Below are 13107 nucleotides of genomic sequence, written 5' to 3'. Positions count from 1 at the left end.
ATGGCTTGATTTATATTAATTAAATTATGAAGATAAATTGGATTAGATTGCTAATTAATTTGAGGGCATTTATTGGGAAACAGAAAAATTATTTTTAAAAATTATTTTTTGCCTCAAATTAAAGATTAGTGAATCATTTAAAATCCATATATTTTCTAAATTTAATTGGATTAAAATCAAGGCGTTTTGCAAGCATTAAATCATGAATTAAAAACTCTAGTTTTATATTATTAAAAATTGAGTGGGAGCGGGGATTTTTTATACATTACCCCATGGCCTTCATAATTATAACCATTATGATTAGATCTTTAAAAATAAGGCTCCACGCATGATTTAAAGAGTCTAAATTACAAGAATGGTTGTCTCACGAAAATATATTTATTAAATAACCATTATAGTTAGATCTTTAAAAATAAGGCCCTACGCATGATTTAAAGAGTCTAAGCTATTAATGGCAATATATTTAATATTTGTTTTTCCGTTGGAGCATTAATTATGTTATACACTCAATCTAAAATCAATAGTATTAGCTCCCCAACGGAGTGGTCTATACTAGGTGATTTTAGAAAGACTAAATCTAATCGGGAATTATTTCATATTTAGATAAGGCATTGTCTAAAGAGATATGGAAATAATGAGTTATTCTCGTCAATAAGCAATAATGAATTCCGCCAACCGGATAAGTTATTGGCATATTGATTGTCCGATTTTTCATGCAATGTGGTTAAGGGACCCACAATTAATTAATTGTTTTATACTTGCATGATTATTATTCACTTTATTTATTGTATGAATGCTTTTATTTTCAGATTTATCATGACTAGTCCATTCAGTCCACTTGCAAACATACTAAAAGAAAATCGATTAACTGGACCTAATTATATCGATTGGAAAAGGCAACTAGATATTGTACTCACATATGAAGGGTTGAATTATGTGCTTACTACTCCTAGACCTTCTCCACCTTTGCCTGAGGATCCTCCTGAGGAGCATGAAGTATTTAAGAAATGGAATAAAGCAGATGAGATGACTAGGTGCTACATTCTTGCTTCACTCTCGAATGTACTCCAAAGTCAACATCTTCAATATCTCACTTCTGCAGACATCATGCTTAACCTTAAGGAAATGTTTGGGCAAATTGGTAAGAGCGCACGCCAAAATGCTATGACAAATTTGATGACCATTAAGATGGTCCAAGGTACTTCAGTTCGGGAACATGCTTTAAAAATGATTGATTTTTTAAATGAACTGGAGATCCTTGGATGCAACTTGGAGGGTGAACTTCAGGTTGACATGATTATCGCTTCATTGCCAGACTCATTTAACTCTTTTAGGGTTAATTATTATATGAATAAGCTTGAGTACACACTCGCTGAACTATTGAATGAGTTGGTAACCTTTGAAGGGATAAACAAAAGCAAGGGTGCATCTATCAACTACACTCAGTCTGCTGGACCATCCACTTCTAGGCCCAAGAGGAGGGGCAAGAAAAAGAAGAAGGATGGTGCCAAAACTGTGGTTGTGCCAAACAAAGTAATCCAAAAGGATAAGGGAAAGAAGAAAGTGCGGGTTGAAGGCGAAGGAAACTGCTTCCATTGCGGTCAACCGGGTCACTGGAAACCTAACTGCCCAATACTTCGCACACAAGGCAAAGGAAAAGGTATATTCATTGTTGAGGCATGTAATGTGGTTGAATCTATAGATTCCTGGTGCATAGATTCTGGAGCCACTAATCATGTTTGCAATTCATTGCAGGGATTCCAGGAGTCCAGAAGCCTCAATGAAGGAGAGATATACTTGCATATGGGATCTAATGCCAAGGTGGAAGCTAAAGCAGTGGGAGTGGTTCATATGCAGTTTGATAGTGGGAGGAGTCTTATTTTAGAAGATTGTCTTTATGCGCCAAATGTTAGGCACAATTTAATTTCAGTTTCTTCGTTGGTTTGCAAAAATTATATTTTTACTTTTGGAAAAAATGTTTTAATTAAATTAAATGGTTGTGTTATAACTTCTGGTGCATTGAAAGATAATCTATATGTTTTAACTCCTAACTCATATCAAATGCAAAATTATGAATTAAATGCAACTTCATCTAGATTGAATGTTAAAAGAAAAGCAGTTTCTCCAAACTCATTGTATCATTGGCATCTATGATTGGGTTACATCAATCAAAATAGGATTCAAAGGTTGGTTAAAGAAGGTTTATTACCTTGTGAGGCAGAGGAGCCTATGCCAACTTGTGAATCCTGTATTGAAGGAAAGATGACTCGAAGGGCTTACTCAGCCAAAGGAGATAGAGCCAAAGAACAATTAGAGTTGGTGCACACAGACGTGTGTGGTCCCATGAACACCCAAGCGAGAGGAGGGTTTGAGTACTTCATCATTTTCATTGATGATTATTCACGTTTTGGATATATTTACCTAATGCGACACAAGTCAGAAGCTTATGGAAAATTCCGTGAGTTTCAGGCGGAAGTGGAGCGTAAATTAGGTAAACTTATCAAAACACTTCGATCTGATCGAGGAGGTGAATACCTCTTGGGGGAGTTCAAGGATCATATGGTCAATGAGGGTATTGTGCGCCAGTTATCCGCACCTGACTGCCTTCAACAGAATGGAGTGGCAGAAAGGAGAAACAGAACTTTACTTAACATGGTTAGATCTATGATGAGTTTTGCTACATTACCTCTATCATTTTGGGGATTAGCCTTAGAATCAGCGATGTATATTTTGAACTGTGTTCCATCCAAGTCTGTTTCAGGAACGCCATATGAGCTGTGGTTTGGACGTAAACCTAGTTTAAATCACATGCATATATGGGGGTGTCCAGCACACGTGCGAAAGAAACAGGCAGATAAGTTGGAAGCAAGATCAGATGCATGCTTATTTATTGGCTATCCTAAGGGCACTAGAGGTGGATTATTTTATGATCCCAGGGACAATAAGGTTATTGTCAGCACTCATGCTGTTTACCTGGAGGAGGATTATATTATGAATCACAAACCTAGTAGCCAGATAGTGTTAGAGGAGATGGTTGGCACGTCAGAGATACCCCCAGTGGACACACCTAATATAAATACTGAGAATGATGAGACACAAGAAGTCCATGTTGAATTACCATCATCTAGTACATCGATTCCTGCACCGGTCCTTCGGCGTAGTGGGAGGACTATCATCCAACCCAAAAAACTCACACTTTTGGGTGAGGTCTATGAGGCCGTCCCCGATAAGCATGAGTCGGACCCAGTAAGCTATACGGAAGGGTTGACCGATATAGATGCGAATCATTGGAAAGATGCCATGAAATCAGAGTTGGAATCGATGTATTCTAACAAAGTCTGGGATGTTGTAGAACTTCCTAGTGGGGTTCAGCCCATTGGTTGTAAGTGGATCTACAAACGAAAGAGAGGAATGGATGGGAATGTTGAGACATTCAAAGCTAGACTGGTTGCCAAAGGCTTCACTCAACGTGAAGGTATTGATTATGAGGATACATTCTCATCAGTTGCAATGCTTAAATCTATTCGCATTCTTTTGGCCATTAGTGCTTATTATGACTATGAGATATGGCAGATGGATGTTAAGACGGCATTTTTAAATGGCCATCTTGAACAAGACATCTACATGAGGCAACCAGATGGTTTCGTGGTTAAAGGTCATGAGGACTGTGTATGTAAGTTGAATAGGTCTATTTATGGACTTAAGCAAGCTTCACGCACATGGAACATTTGTTTTGATCAGGCAGTCAAATTATTTGGCTTTGAACAAAACGTGTTTGAACTTTGCGTTTACAAGAAAAAACAGGGTAATGTCATCATGATTCTCGTTTTATATGTTGATGACATCTTGCTCATTGGTAATGATGTAGAAGCATTGTCATCAGTCAAAAGGTGGTTGTTCAATAAATTTGAGATGAAAGATCTTGGAGAAGCAAGCTATATTCTTGGGATCAAGCTTATGCGAGATCGGGTTAAAAAGAAAATAGGCTTGTCTCAAGAGTCTTACATTGACAAAGTTCTGATCAGGTTTGGAATGGAAAACTCTAAGAAAGGGTTTTTGCCATTTAGACATGGGTTGGCTCTTTCTAATGACCAGTCTCCCAAGACTGATAAGGAAATTGAGCAAATGAGGCGGGTACCATACGCTTCGGCAGTTGGTAGTCTCATGTATGCTATGGTCTGTACCAGACCGGACATCTGCTACTCGGTAGGGATTGTCAGTAGATATCAGTCCAATTCTGGACTTGATCATTGGTCAGCTGTGAAGAATATCTTAAAATACCTTAGAAGAACTAAGAATCTAATGCTCATTTATGGAGGTGATGATCTGGTTCCAGTCGGATATACGGATTCTGATTTTCAATCAGATCCAGATGCCAGGAGATCTACATCTGGATATGTGTTTAAGTTCAATGGAAGGGCAGTTAGTTGGAAGAGTGTCAAGCAGGGTTGTACTGCTGACTCAACCATGGAAGCAGAATACATTGCAGCCTCTGAGGCAGCAAAAGAAGCTGTTTGGTTGAGAAACTTTCTAATTGAACTGGAGGTTGTGGAGCATATAAATCAGCCTATGACGCTTCATTGTGATAATAGTGCAGCTATAGCCCAAACCAAGGACCCAAAATTTCATAAAGGAACAAGACACATTCAGAGGAAACATCATGTGGTTCGTGATATAGTAAAGCGAGGAGATATACTTGTGGCCAAGATTGCATCGGAACATAACCTTGCTGATCCATTCACAAAGGCTTTACCGATCAAGATGTTTGATCGTCATATGGAGAACATGGGAGTTAGATGTGATTTGAATTGGCTATAAGTGCAAGTGGGAGCTGTTAGGATATGTGTGCCCTAGCATAGCAAATTCTAATTTTGGATTGTAAAAGTCATGGTTTCTTGTCTGGATATTATTATTAAAGCATTATACAATTGGTGAATGGAATGTATTATTTTTCGATTCTTTATGGAATTGATGGTGTCCGCTTGATTACAAAATATATTTATATATGTATGTAATGGCAATTAATACTATGATATAAATTAGTAATCATAAATGGTTTAAAGTCGGTAATTATGGATGGACATTTAATTAGTTAAGACTTAAACCGGGTCTACGATAGATTGAGATATATTGCGAGAGCTGTCGTATGCAATTACTCTCTATCACAGTCATGGTTTTTGACTCTCAAGCATGAGAGAAGTATAGACTCTTTTATTAATTAATAATTACTTTGATTTGTTCGGCGGATACCTCGGGATCCTTAGATCGACACTTTGGGTAGTTATGTAATTAATAATTAGAGGTCTATATTCTCAATATTTGCATCAGTGCTATTTGTATTTATTTTGTTTTGATTATGGTTGATCACAAATTAAATTCGAAGGCCTTCGTATGTTTTAGACAAATGTTTTATATATATATTTATTTAATAAATTATTATTATTTTTTGTCAAATAAATATTTTATTGTGATCGAACCGGAAATAATCAAAGGTAACAAAATAATTATATTAATTATGTTGTCGGATTGACGGCTTTAATTATCCGATAAATAATTAAGCATAGAGGGGTCAAAGTGCAACATTGACTTAGAGATTATTTACTATTTAATTGGAGTGCAATTAATTTCTTTTAGTGGAGTAGAAATTAATTTATGAATTAATTGAATTGGGTCCATGGTTTAATGGACCGGACCAATTATTAATTTATAAGAGCCAAGAAAATAGTAAGCCCAAGAGGATTCTCACCAATAGCCCAAGTTGATATTGGAGTCATGTTAGGATTGAGAAAGTTGAATTAGAGATGGAGAATGATTTATTGTTTCCTTATTCTTATTTTTATTTTGCCTATATATACATGAGTTCATGTATATTTTAGGTGTGACTTGGAGAACAAGTAAAAGGAATACACTTTATCTCTCTAGATTTTAGGGTTTTGTTTCTCTTCTAAAGGAGGCTACCACCAGCCTAGATTCCAAGGTCATTCATCAAGGCATATTGGTGATTCCTAAAGGGAAGATAATAATCAAAAAGAAGAAGAAAGGATCTTGCTAAAGAGATCTACAATAAGTGAGAACATTCACTTTAGAGGAAAGTTCAAAAGGTTTACTCAGACCTTTGATGTAAGTATTCAATCTGTTTATTGAATTATGCATCATCTTTTATTTATCTTTGCATAAAACTTGTCTCCATGTAATGAATCAAGATCTATGATTGCAAATCCCTCAAAAAGTTTTAAAAATTTGCACGTTTCCCAACACATTTCGTTACATGCTGTGAACCTCCAAAGGTTTGATGTTCTCAACCACTGCTTACTACGAAATTGCAAAAAAATGTATGTTAACATTGCACATCCAGGTTTACTTTGTGTTAATTCACTATCTGATAATGAGTTTGCTGAGCTATTTAAGTTTCTTTTAATTTAGCAAAGAAGATAATTGAATTTACTTTGAGAAACCCCCTTGTGTTATGATCACAACTTTCCAAGTTTTACCGTAATTGCCTGAAATTTAGTAGCGTTAATTTTGTTGGAGGACATTTTGTTTTGTTAGGAATCTATCTTGTATTTATAAATTTGAGAGTTGGGGTTGGAAAAGTTTATTAGTTCCACGGGTATGGGCATGCTGCTAATCATGTAAATTATACTTTGATTGCCCTATGTTTAATTTTCTTGCTGTTCTTATTGCTAGATCGGATGTTTGGTCTCACACTGTTCTTGTCCTTTTTGAGCATTCTACTTGAATTTTTGTGCTCATCAGTCGGCACTGGTGCTATTGTGGGTTTTCATTGTACATGATCAGATCCTCTCTGTTAGTTCCATCCTACTTTCTAGTTTCTACACATTGGAGCTGTGTCATTGATTTTTTCTAATACGTCCTAACTCAGAGTTTGTCTCTCTCCTAGTCATCCAGTATCCCCCTAAACTCTCACATATTATAGTCCCTTTTCTCTTTTCTTTTATCTTTTTTTGACATGCTTTCCAGTTTTCAAGTGCCCAACTCAGCTTCAAAATTCATAGTTTACATTCTTTTTGTCTCGTGAAACTTTCCTAACCTAAATGTAATTGATAATCATGTATAACAGTAGTAAATTCCATTTTAAACATCCAACTCTAATTTTATGAACCACATAATTTCTGACCTCTCCATGCATTTATTTGAGTGAATTTTCATATGTTAATCTATCTGATAGGAGTGTGTGTTTCTTGTGGTCACCCTTCTCATCACGTTTGAGAAAATGCCTTAGAGTTGCAAGTTACAGAAACATATAAACATCAGACCATTGAAGAAATCCTTGAGTTTTGGTTCCATTCTAATCTACTAAACTACCAGAACCTTAATGATTTGATCCGCCATTTTGCAGTGATGGATACTTTTTGTGTGTTAAACTCGTATCAGACCACATTATAATGATAATGGAGAGTTTTTTGTGAAAAAATTAGCTCTGTCAAACCCATGGTTGGTTTGCTAATATTTTTCTGGTGCACCATCTACCCACAAAGTTTCTAACAATAATTTAGACATCAGTGAGCCTTAAATTTATTTAAATGTACAAATTTTTTTCTATTTGTTGAGAAACAGCATGTCATACAAGAAATGACATATCTTGGGGACCTGCCAGCTGAAACTTTGTAATCTTAGATTTACTGCATAATCTAGAATTCGACTTGTGATGAGATATGCTCTACTTATCTGCAGGTTTTAGTTTGCACTCACTTGACGGAGTTATTTAATGATAGTTACTTACCAGAGGTATAAGCTGGTACATATCTGCTGCCTACTTATTGAAAACTTTCCTCTATTACGCATGACATAAAGGTGAATTATATATATTGATTGATTTCAGTCAGATAAAATCAACTATTACACCATGAGCGTGCGAAGACCTGATAACAACTGTACAGATATTGAAGATATTGTATTTCTATACAGGTAATTAATTCTTACCTATTGTATCAGACTACTAATGGAGGAATCTATTGCATTCTGTGTTATATGTACTTGCTGTTATATTTTGCATTCAGGTCGGTGGTTAGAACCATCTGGTTGTTTCACTTTTGGGTCAAATAGGAAGTCCTGGGTGAAACTGGTTGAATGGCATGTTTATCCTAAGATGCGGCTTTATGAATGTGTTAGTAGACAAATTATATCATCTCTATAAAAAATGGGTGTTTATTAGTTAAGAAGAACTACAAGATAGAAGAAATGCAAGAAAAATATGTAAATGCTTGAATGAAAATTAAGCACTCATTTACAGCTCTAGTATTGATATACTAAAAGTGCACATATTACTATTATAAGAAAGGAAATTAAGTAAAATCACTGCAGACTCTATGCCTAGACATATGCAGTATAAGTCAAATTCCATGATTCTAGGATTTCATTTCGGCTAATATGTAACTCACATCCCACGATTCTAGGCTATCATATCTCAGCTAACAATTTATCTTCGGGGGAATTTAGACTCCCTTTGAAGTTGGTACTGATAAACATAGCTTGTTTTATAATGTCTTGCAGGCTTGTTCCTGGACATACACTTCTTAGCTACGGTGAGTATATAATTTATTTGTGTTGGTAGGGGATGCCACTGCAAATTATCTTAACATGCTTCAATTTATATATTGCAGGGCTGCACTGTGCACTACTTGCTGGTAAGATACAAACATAATGTGTATCTTAAGTAATATATCTTCAGGATTATCAAAAAGAGAAGTTTTGGAGTTTGAGTTCCATAATATGTGCAATTGTAACGATCCCAAAACTAATACTTTTTAAACAAAAAAAAATTCGACATGACCTCCCCTAAAAATAGGCCTATCACAACCTGTTTAAATTCATTTTTAACCTATCATGGCTCAAATTCCGAATTCACGGCAATAGTAGATGATAATACACAATCAAATGACCTCAATAATACTTCAAACTAGTATTACTCTCCCCATTCATCAATAAGGTTTACAAGTTATCAAATTCACATCCAAAATATCATCAAATGCCTTAATTACATTACATGAAAAAGTTTTGCAAAATATACATATACACCTTCACACTTTTAGTGCTTTGCAAAAATAACGGGAGATATACAAAAGACACAGAAGTGAGCTTCTAGTATCGCTCAAGCTTGAGGTGGGTTGTCGTCCATCGGTTCTTTTCCAAGACCTGAAAAAAATGTATAAATAGTAGGGTGAGCTATATGCTCAGTAGGTGACACTTAAGACACAAATCTTGTGTCCTTGTGAATTCAAGCAAAGCATAGGCCAATGGGAGATAGGGATCATACAACGTATGGGATCAAATACAACATACAATTCAATTCCAATTATAAACAATGCAATGTAATGCAATGAAATGCAATGCATGTCAATGACACTCCCCATTTTCATTCTCAAAACCATCACTTTCAAACGTTAATACAGTCCGCCCTTTGGTAACCCCGCCGCGACACGAGAGGAGGATTGGCTAGTGTCCCTGACCCTTGGTAACTCCGCGGCGTCATTATGGGGCCCAGGTAGCTCAACCACACTAGGGCGACTCCCTAGTCCCCTCTAGGCTATATTAACCTCCGGCCCGTTGGTAACCCCGCAGCGACCGGGTTTATCAAAACCATTTCACAAAAACTATCATCTCCCAAAAATTCCTCATTTTCATTTCAAGACAAATTCTCCCATTTCATGCATCCCAATGACATGTCCAAGAATGTACATATAATCTCAATATCATGACAATGTGAAATTTTGGCACAATACAATTAAGCATGGTCTCATACATCACTTTCAGCAAGTTTACACATAGTAGACATAAACTCAACACATAGGCAAGCTTTTCACATAATACATCACATGTGCATAAACATACATTTCTTTAGACAACATTAAAATAATCATTAACACAATTAATCCCCAAGTAAAGCATGTTAGCACATAAAAGAGGTATAATTCACAAAAAACACCACAAAGCCATCATTTATACATGCTTTTCACATAAACAAGTCATAACCCTAAGAAATGAATTTTTTCTAAACATCACTTACACCTCATTGAAGCAATTAATTCTCAAATTTAGCATGTCTAGCACAACAAAAGAGCATAACTCACAATGGAACAAGAAGATAGTGGATTAAGATGCCCCTACCTCAAGATTGCACCAAAACCTAGAAAATGGGTCTCAAGATTCGAAATCCAAAGGGGCACAAAATCTAAAATTGCTTGTATGGATGTGCAGAGCTTGACACGAGCTTCGTTTTGCCTCAAACAGCACCTCAATCCGACAAAAGGTGGAGGAGTAATCTAAGAATGAAGTTTGAGTTCAAAAAGAAAAAGAAAAATCAAGAAACAGAGATAGAAGGAAGGGCCAGCGGGAGAGAAGAAAAATGGAGACCAATTGTGGTCTCAAACCCTTTTTGGGTGTGGTGGTGGGTCCCACCAAAATTTTAATTTGTTTTCTCTTTTTCTTTTACTCAATACACATCACACAATACACATATACTTACACAGACATCACATTTTCCCCAACTTTAAAAAGATTTCGTCCTCGAAATCAAGACATACCTGAGGAAGAAAACAATGCTGGGTACTTGGACCGAACCTCCTGTTCGAGCTCCCAAGTAGCCTCCTCGACTCCGTGGTGTCTCCAAAGGACTTTCACCATTGGTATCGTCTTGTTCCTCAACACCTTCTGTTGTGTGTCAAGAATCTGAACTGGTCCTTCCTCGTAGGAAACATCCTCATCAATATCCACATCAACCCAACTCAAAATGTGAGATGGATCCGGCTCGTACTTTCGTAACATCAATACATGAAAGACATTGTGAACTCTGTCCATCTGTGGTGGTAAAGCAAGCCTATAAGCAACCTCTCCTACTCGGTCCAAAATCTCAAACGGTCCAATAAATCGTGGCGACAACTTGCCACTTTTCTCGAATCTCATAAATCCCTTCCGTGGAGAAACCCGTAAAAAAACATGGTCTCCCACCTCAAAGGATAACGGCCGTCTCCGCTTATTCGCATAACTCTTCTGTCGGCTCTGAGCTGTAAGTAACCTCTGTCTTATCAACTTAATCTTCTCAGTAGTCTCGAGTACAATGTCGGGTCCTAAGGCGGCTGTCTCGCCTACCTCAGTCCAACAAACAGGAGACCTACAAGGTCTATTATACAATGCCTCAAATGGAGCCATCTGGATACTCGTCTGATAACTGTTGTTGTAGGCAAACTCAATAAGTGGAAGGTGATCCTCCCAACTACCTCCCAAATCAAGTACACATGCCCGAAGCATATCTTCCAAAATCTGGATAATACGCTCCGACTGACCGTCTGTCTGTGGATGGAATGCCGTGCTAAGATGCAACGCTGAACCAAACGCTGCTTGAAGTCCTTCCCAGAACTTCGAAGTGAACTTGGCATCCCTATCTGACACAATGGCTACAAGAACTCCATGTAACCTTATAATTTCCTTCACATAAAGAACACCAAGCTTTTCTGCATCATCTGTTGCCTTAATAGGCAAAAAGTTAGCCGTCTTGGTCAATCTGTCAATGATGACCCATACGGCCTCATTGCCCCTCCTTGACCTTGGAAAACCTGTCACAAAATCCATAGTAATATGCTCCCATTTCCATTGTGCTACAAGTAATGGTTGCAACAAACCTGCTGGCCTCTGATGCTCGGCCTTCACCTGCTGACAGGTAAGGCATCTAGCCACAAACTATGCAACATCATTCTTCATCCCGCTCCACCAATACTGACGTCTCAAATTGTGATACATTTTAGTACCACCTGGATGAACTGCAAAACGGGAAGTGTGAAACTCCCGTAGGACATCCTCACGACATACTGTGGGAACCACCAACAAACCCCTGAACCGTAGACCCCCATCTGCATGCAAGGCCCAATCTTTCACTGTCTCACCACTAGAGATAAAAGCGTGGATGGCATCTAAGTCCGGGTCCTGTCTCTGTGACTCAATCACTCGTACAACAAGAGTAGGCTGAGCCACAAGACTAAATAAGAATGCCGACTCACTGCAAGCATCATCATCACAACACTGTAATCCCATCTCTGCCAGATCTTCAAGCATCTTCCACTTCCGAATAGCTAAACTGGCCAAAGTTCCATAAGATTTCCGGCTTAAGGCATCCGCTACCACATTCGCCTTGCCCGGATGATATTGCAAGTCAAAATTGTAGTCCTCCAAGAATTCGATCCACGCCTCTGTCTGTTGTTCAAGTCCTTTTGGGAGAAAAGGTACTTGAGACTTTTGTGATCTGAAAATACCTCGAATCTCTCACCATACAAGTAATGTCTCCAACACTTCAAGGCAAATACAACTGCCGCTAACTCCAAGTCATGAGTAGGATAGTTGTACTCGTAAGTCTTCAACTGTCGAGACCCATAAGCCACTACTCTACCATCCTGCATCAACACACATCCCAACCCGTCATGTGAAGCATCACAATAGATCACATAACCTAAGCCACGCTCAGGTATCACCAACACTGGAGCTGTAGTCAATCTCGTCTTCAACTCCTGAAAAGATGAATCACAGGCCTCATTCCAGACAAACTTGATCCCTTTCCGGGTCAAACGGGTCATAGGAGCTGCCAAACGGGAGAAATCCTTCACAAATCTCTGATAGTAACCCGCTAAACCAAGGAAACTGCGGATCTCAAACACATTCTTAGGTCGCTCCCAAGTCAAAACTGCTTCAACCTTTGATGGATCAACTGATACTCCACCTTCTGAAACAACATGCCTCAAAAACTTCACATCCTGTAGCCAAAACTCACATTTCTTGTATTTGGCATACAATCGGTGCTCCCACAAAATCTGTAAAACAATACTCAAATGGACCTCGTGATCTTCCCGAGTCCGTGAGTACACAAGAATGTCATCCACGAAAACTACCACAAACTGGTCCAAGTAATCGTGAAAGATGCGGTTCATCAAGTCCATGAATGTCGCTGGCGCATTAGTCAAGCCAAAAGGCATAACAAGGAACTCATAGTGTCCATACCGTGTACGGAATGCTGTCTTCGGGATATCTTCATCCCTAACCCGCTACTGATAATAGCCAGACCTCAAGTCAATCTTCGAGAAACAACTGGCTCCCCTCAAC

At 37.9% G+C, this 13107-nt stretch overlaps 1 protein-coding gene and 1 pseudogene across 1 annotated transcript; both read left to right on the top strand.

Annotated features, from left to right (window-relative positions):
• The window catches only part of LOC132270171 (DNA mismatch repair protein MSH5-like), a 61778-nt pseudogene that overhangs the window by 14325 nt on the left and 34346 nt on the right, over window positions 1-13107 (top strand).
• LOC132278863 (uncharacterized) lies at window positions 1301-1910 on the top strand. Its single transcript, XM_059781092.1, has 2 exons — window positions 1301-1660; window positions 1756-1910. Exons 1-2 carry the CDS (start codon window positions 1348-1350, stop codon window positions 1782-1784), a joined length of 342 nt encoding a protein of 113 aa, XP_059637075.1. The 5' UTR covers window positions 1301-1347; the 3' UTR covers window positions 1785-1910.

The sequence above is a fragment of the Cornus florida genome, unplaced genomic scaffold, assembly GCF_030987335.1.
Source record: "Cornus florida cultivar Cherokee Brave unplaced genomic scaffold, ASM3098733v1 CherokeeBrave_3.0.0_Hap2_Chr01, whole genome shotgun sequence".
In the NCBI taxonomy this organism is placed as follows: Eukaryota; Viridiplantae; Streptophyta; class Magnoliopsida; order Cornales; family Cornaceae; genus Cornus; species Cornus florida.
This window is presented reverse-complemented; position numbering and strand designations above follow the sequence as displayed.

What these genes read in the sequence shown, in the direction of transcription:
- LOC132278863 (XM_059781092.1), top strand. Translation starts at nt 1,348, where the DNA reads ATGAATAAGCTTGAGTACACACTCGCTGAACTATTGAATGAGTTGGTA. An exon ending in CACACAAGGCAAAGGAAAAG is followed by an intron (nt 1,661 to 1,755) that starts GTATATTCATTG and finishes AATTCATTGCAG; the next exon opens with GGATTCCAGGAGTCCAGAAG.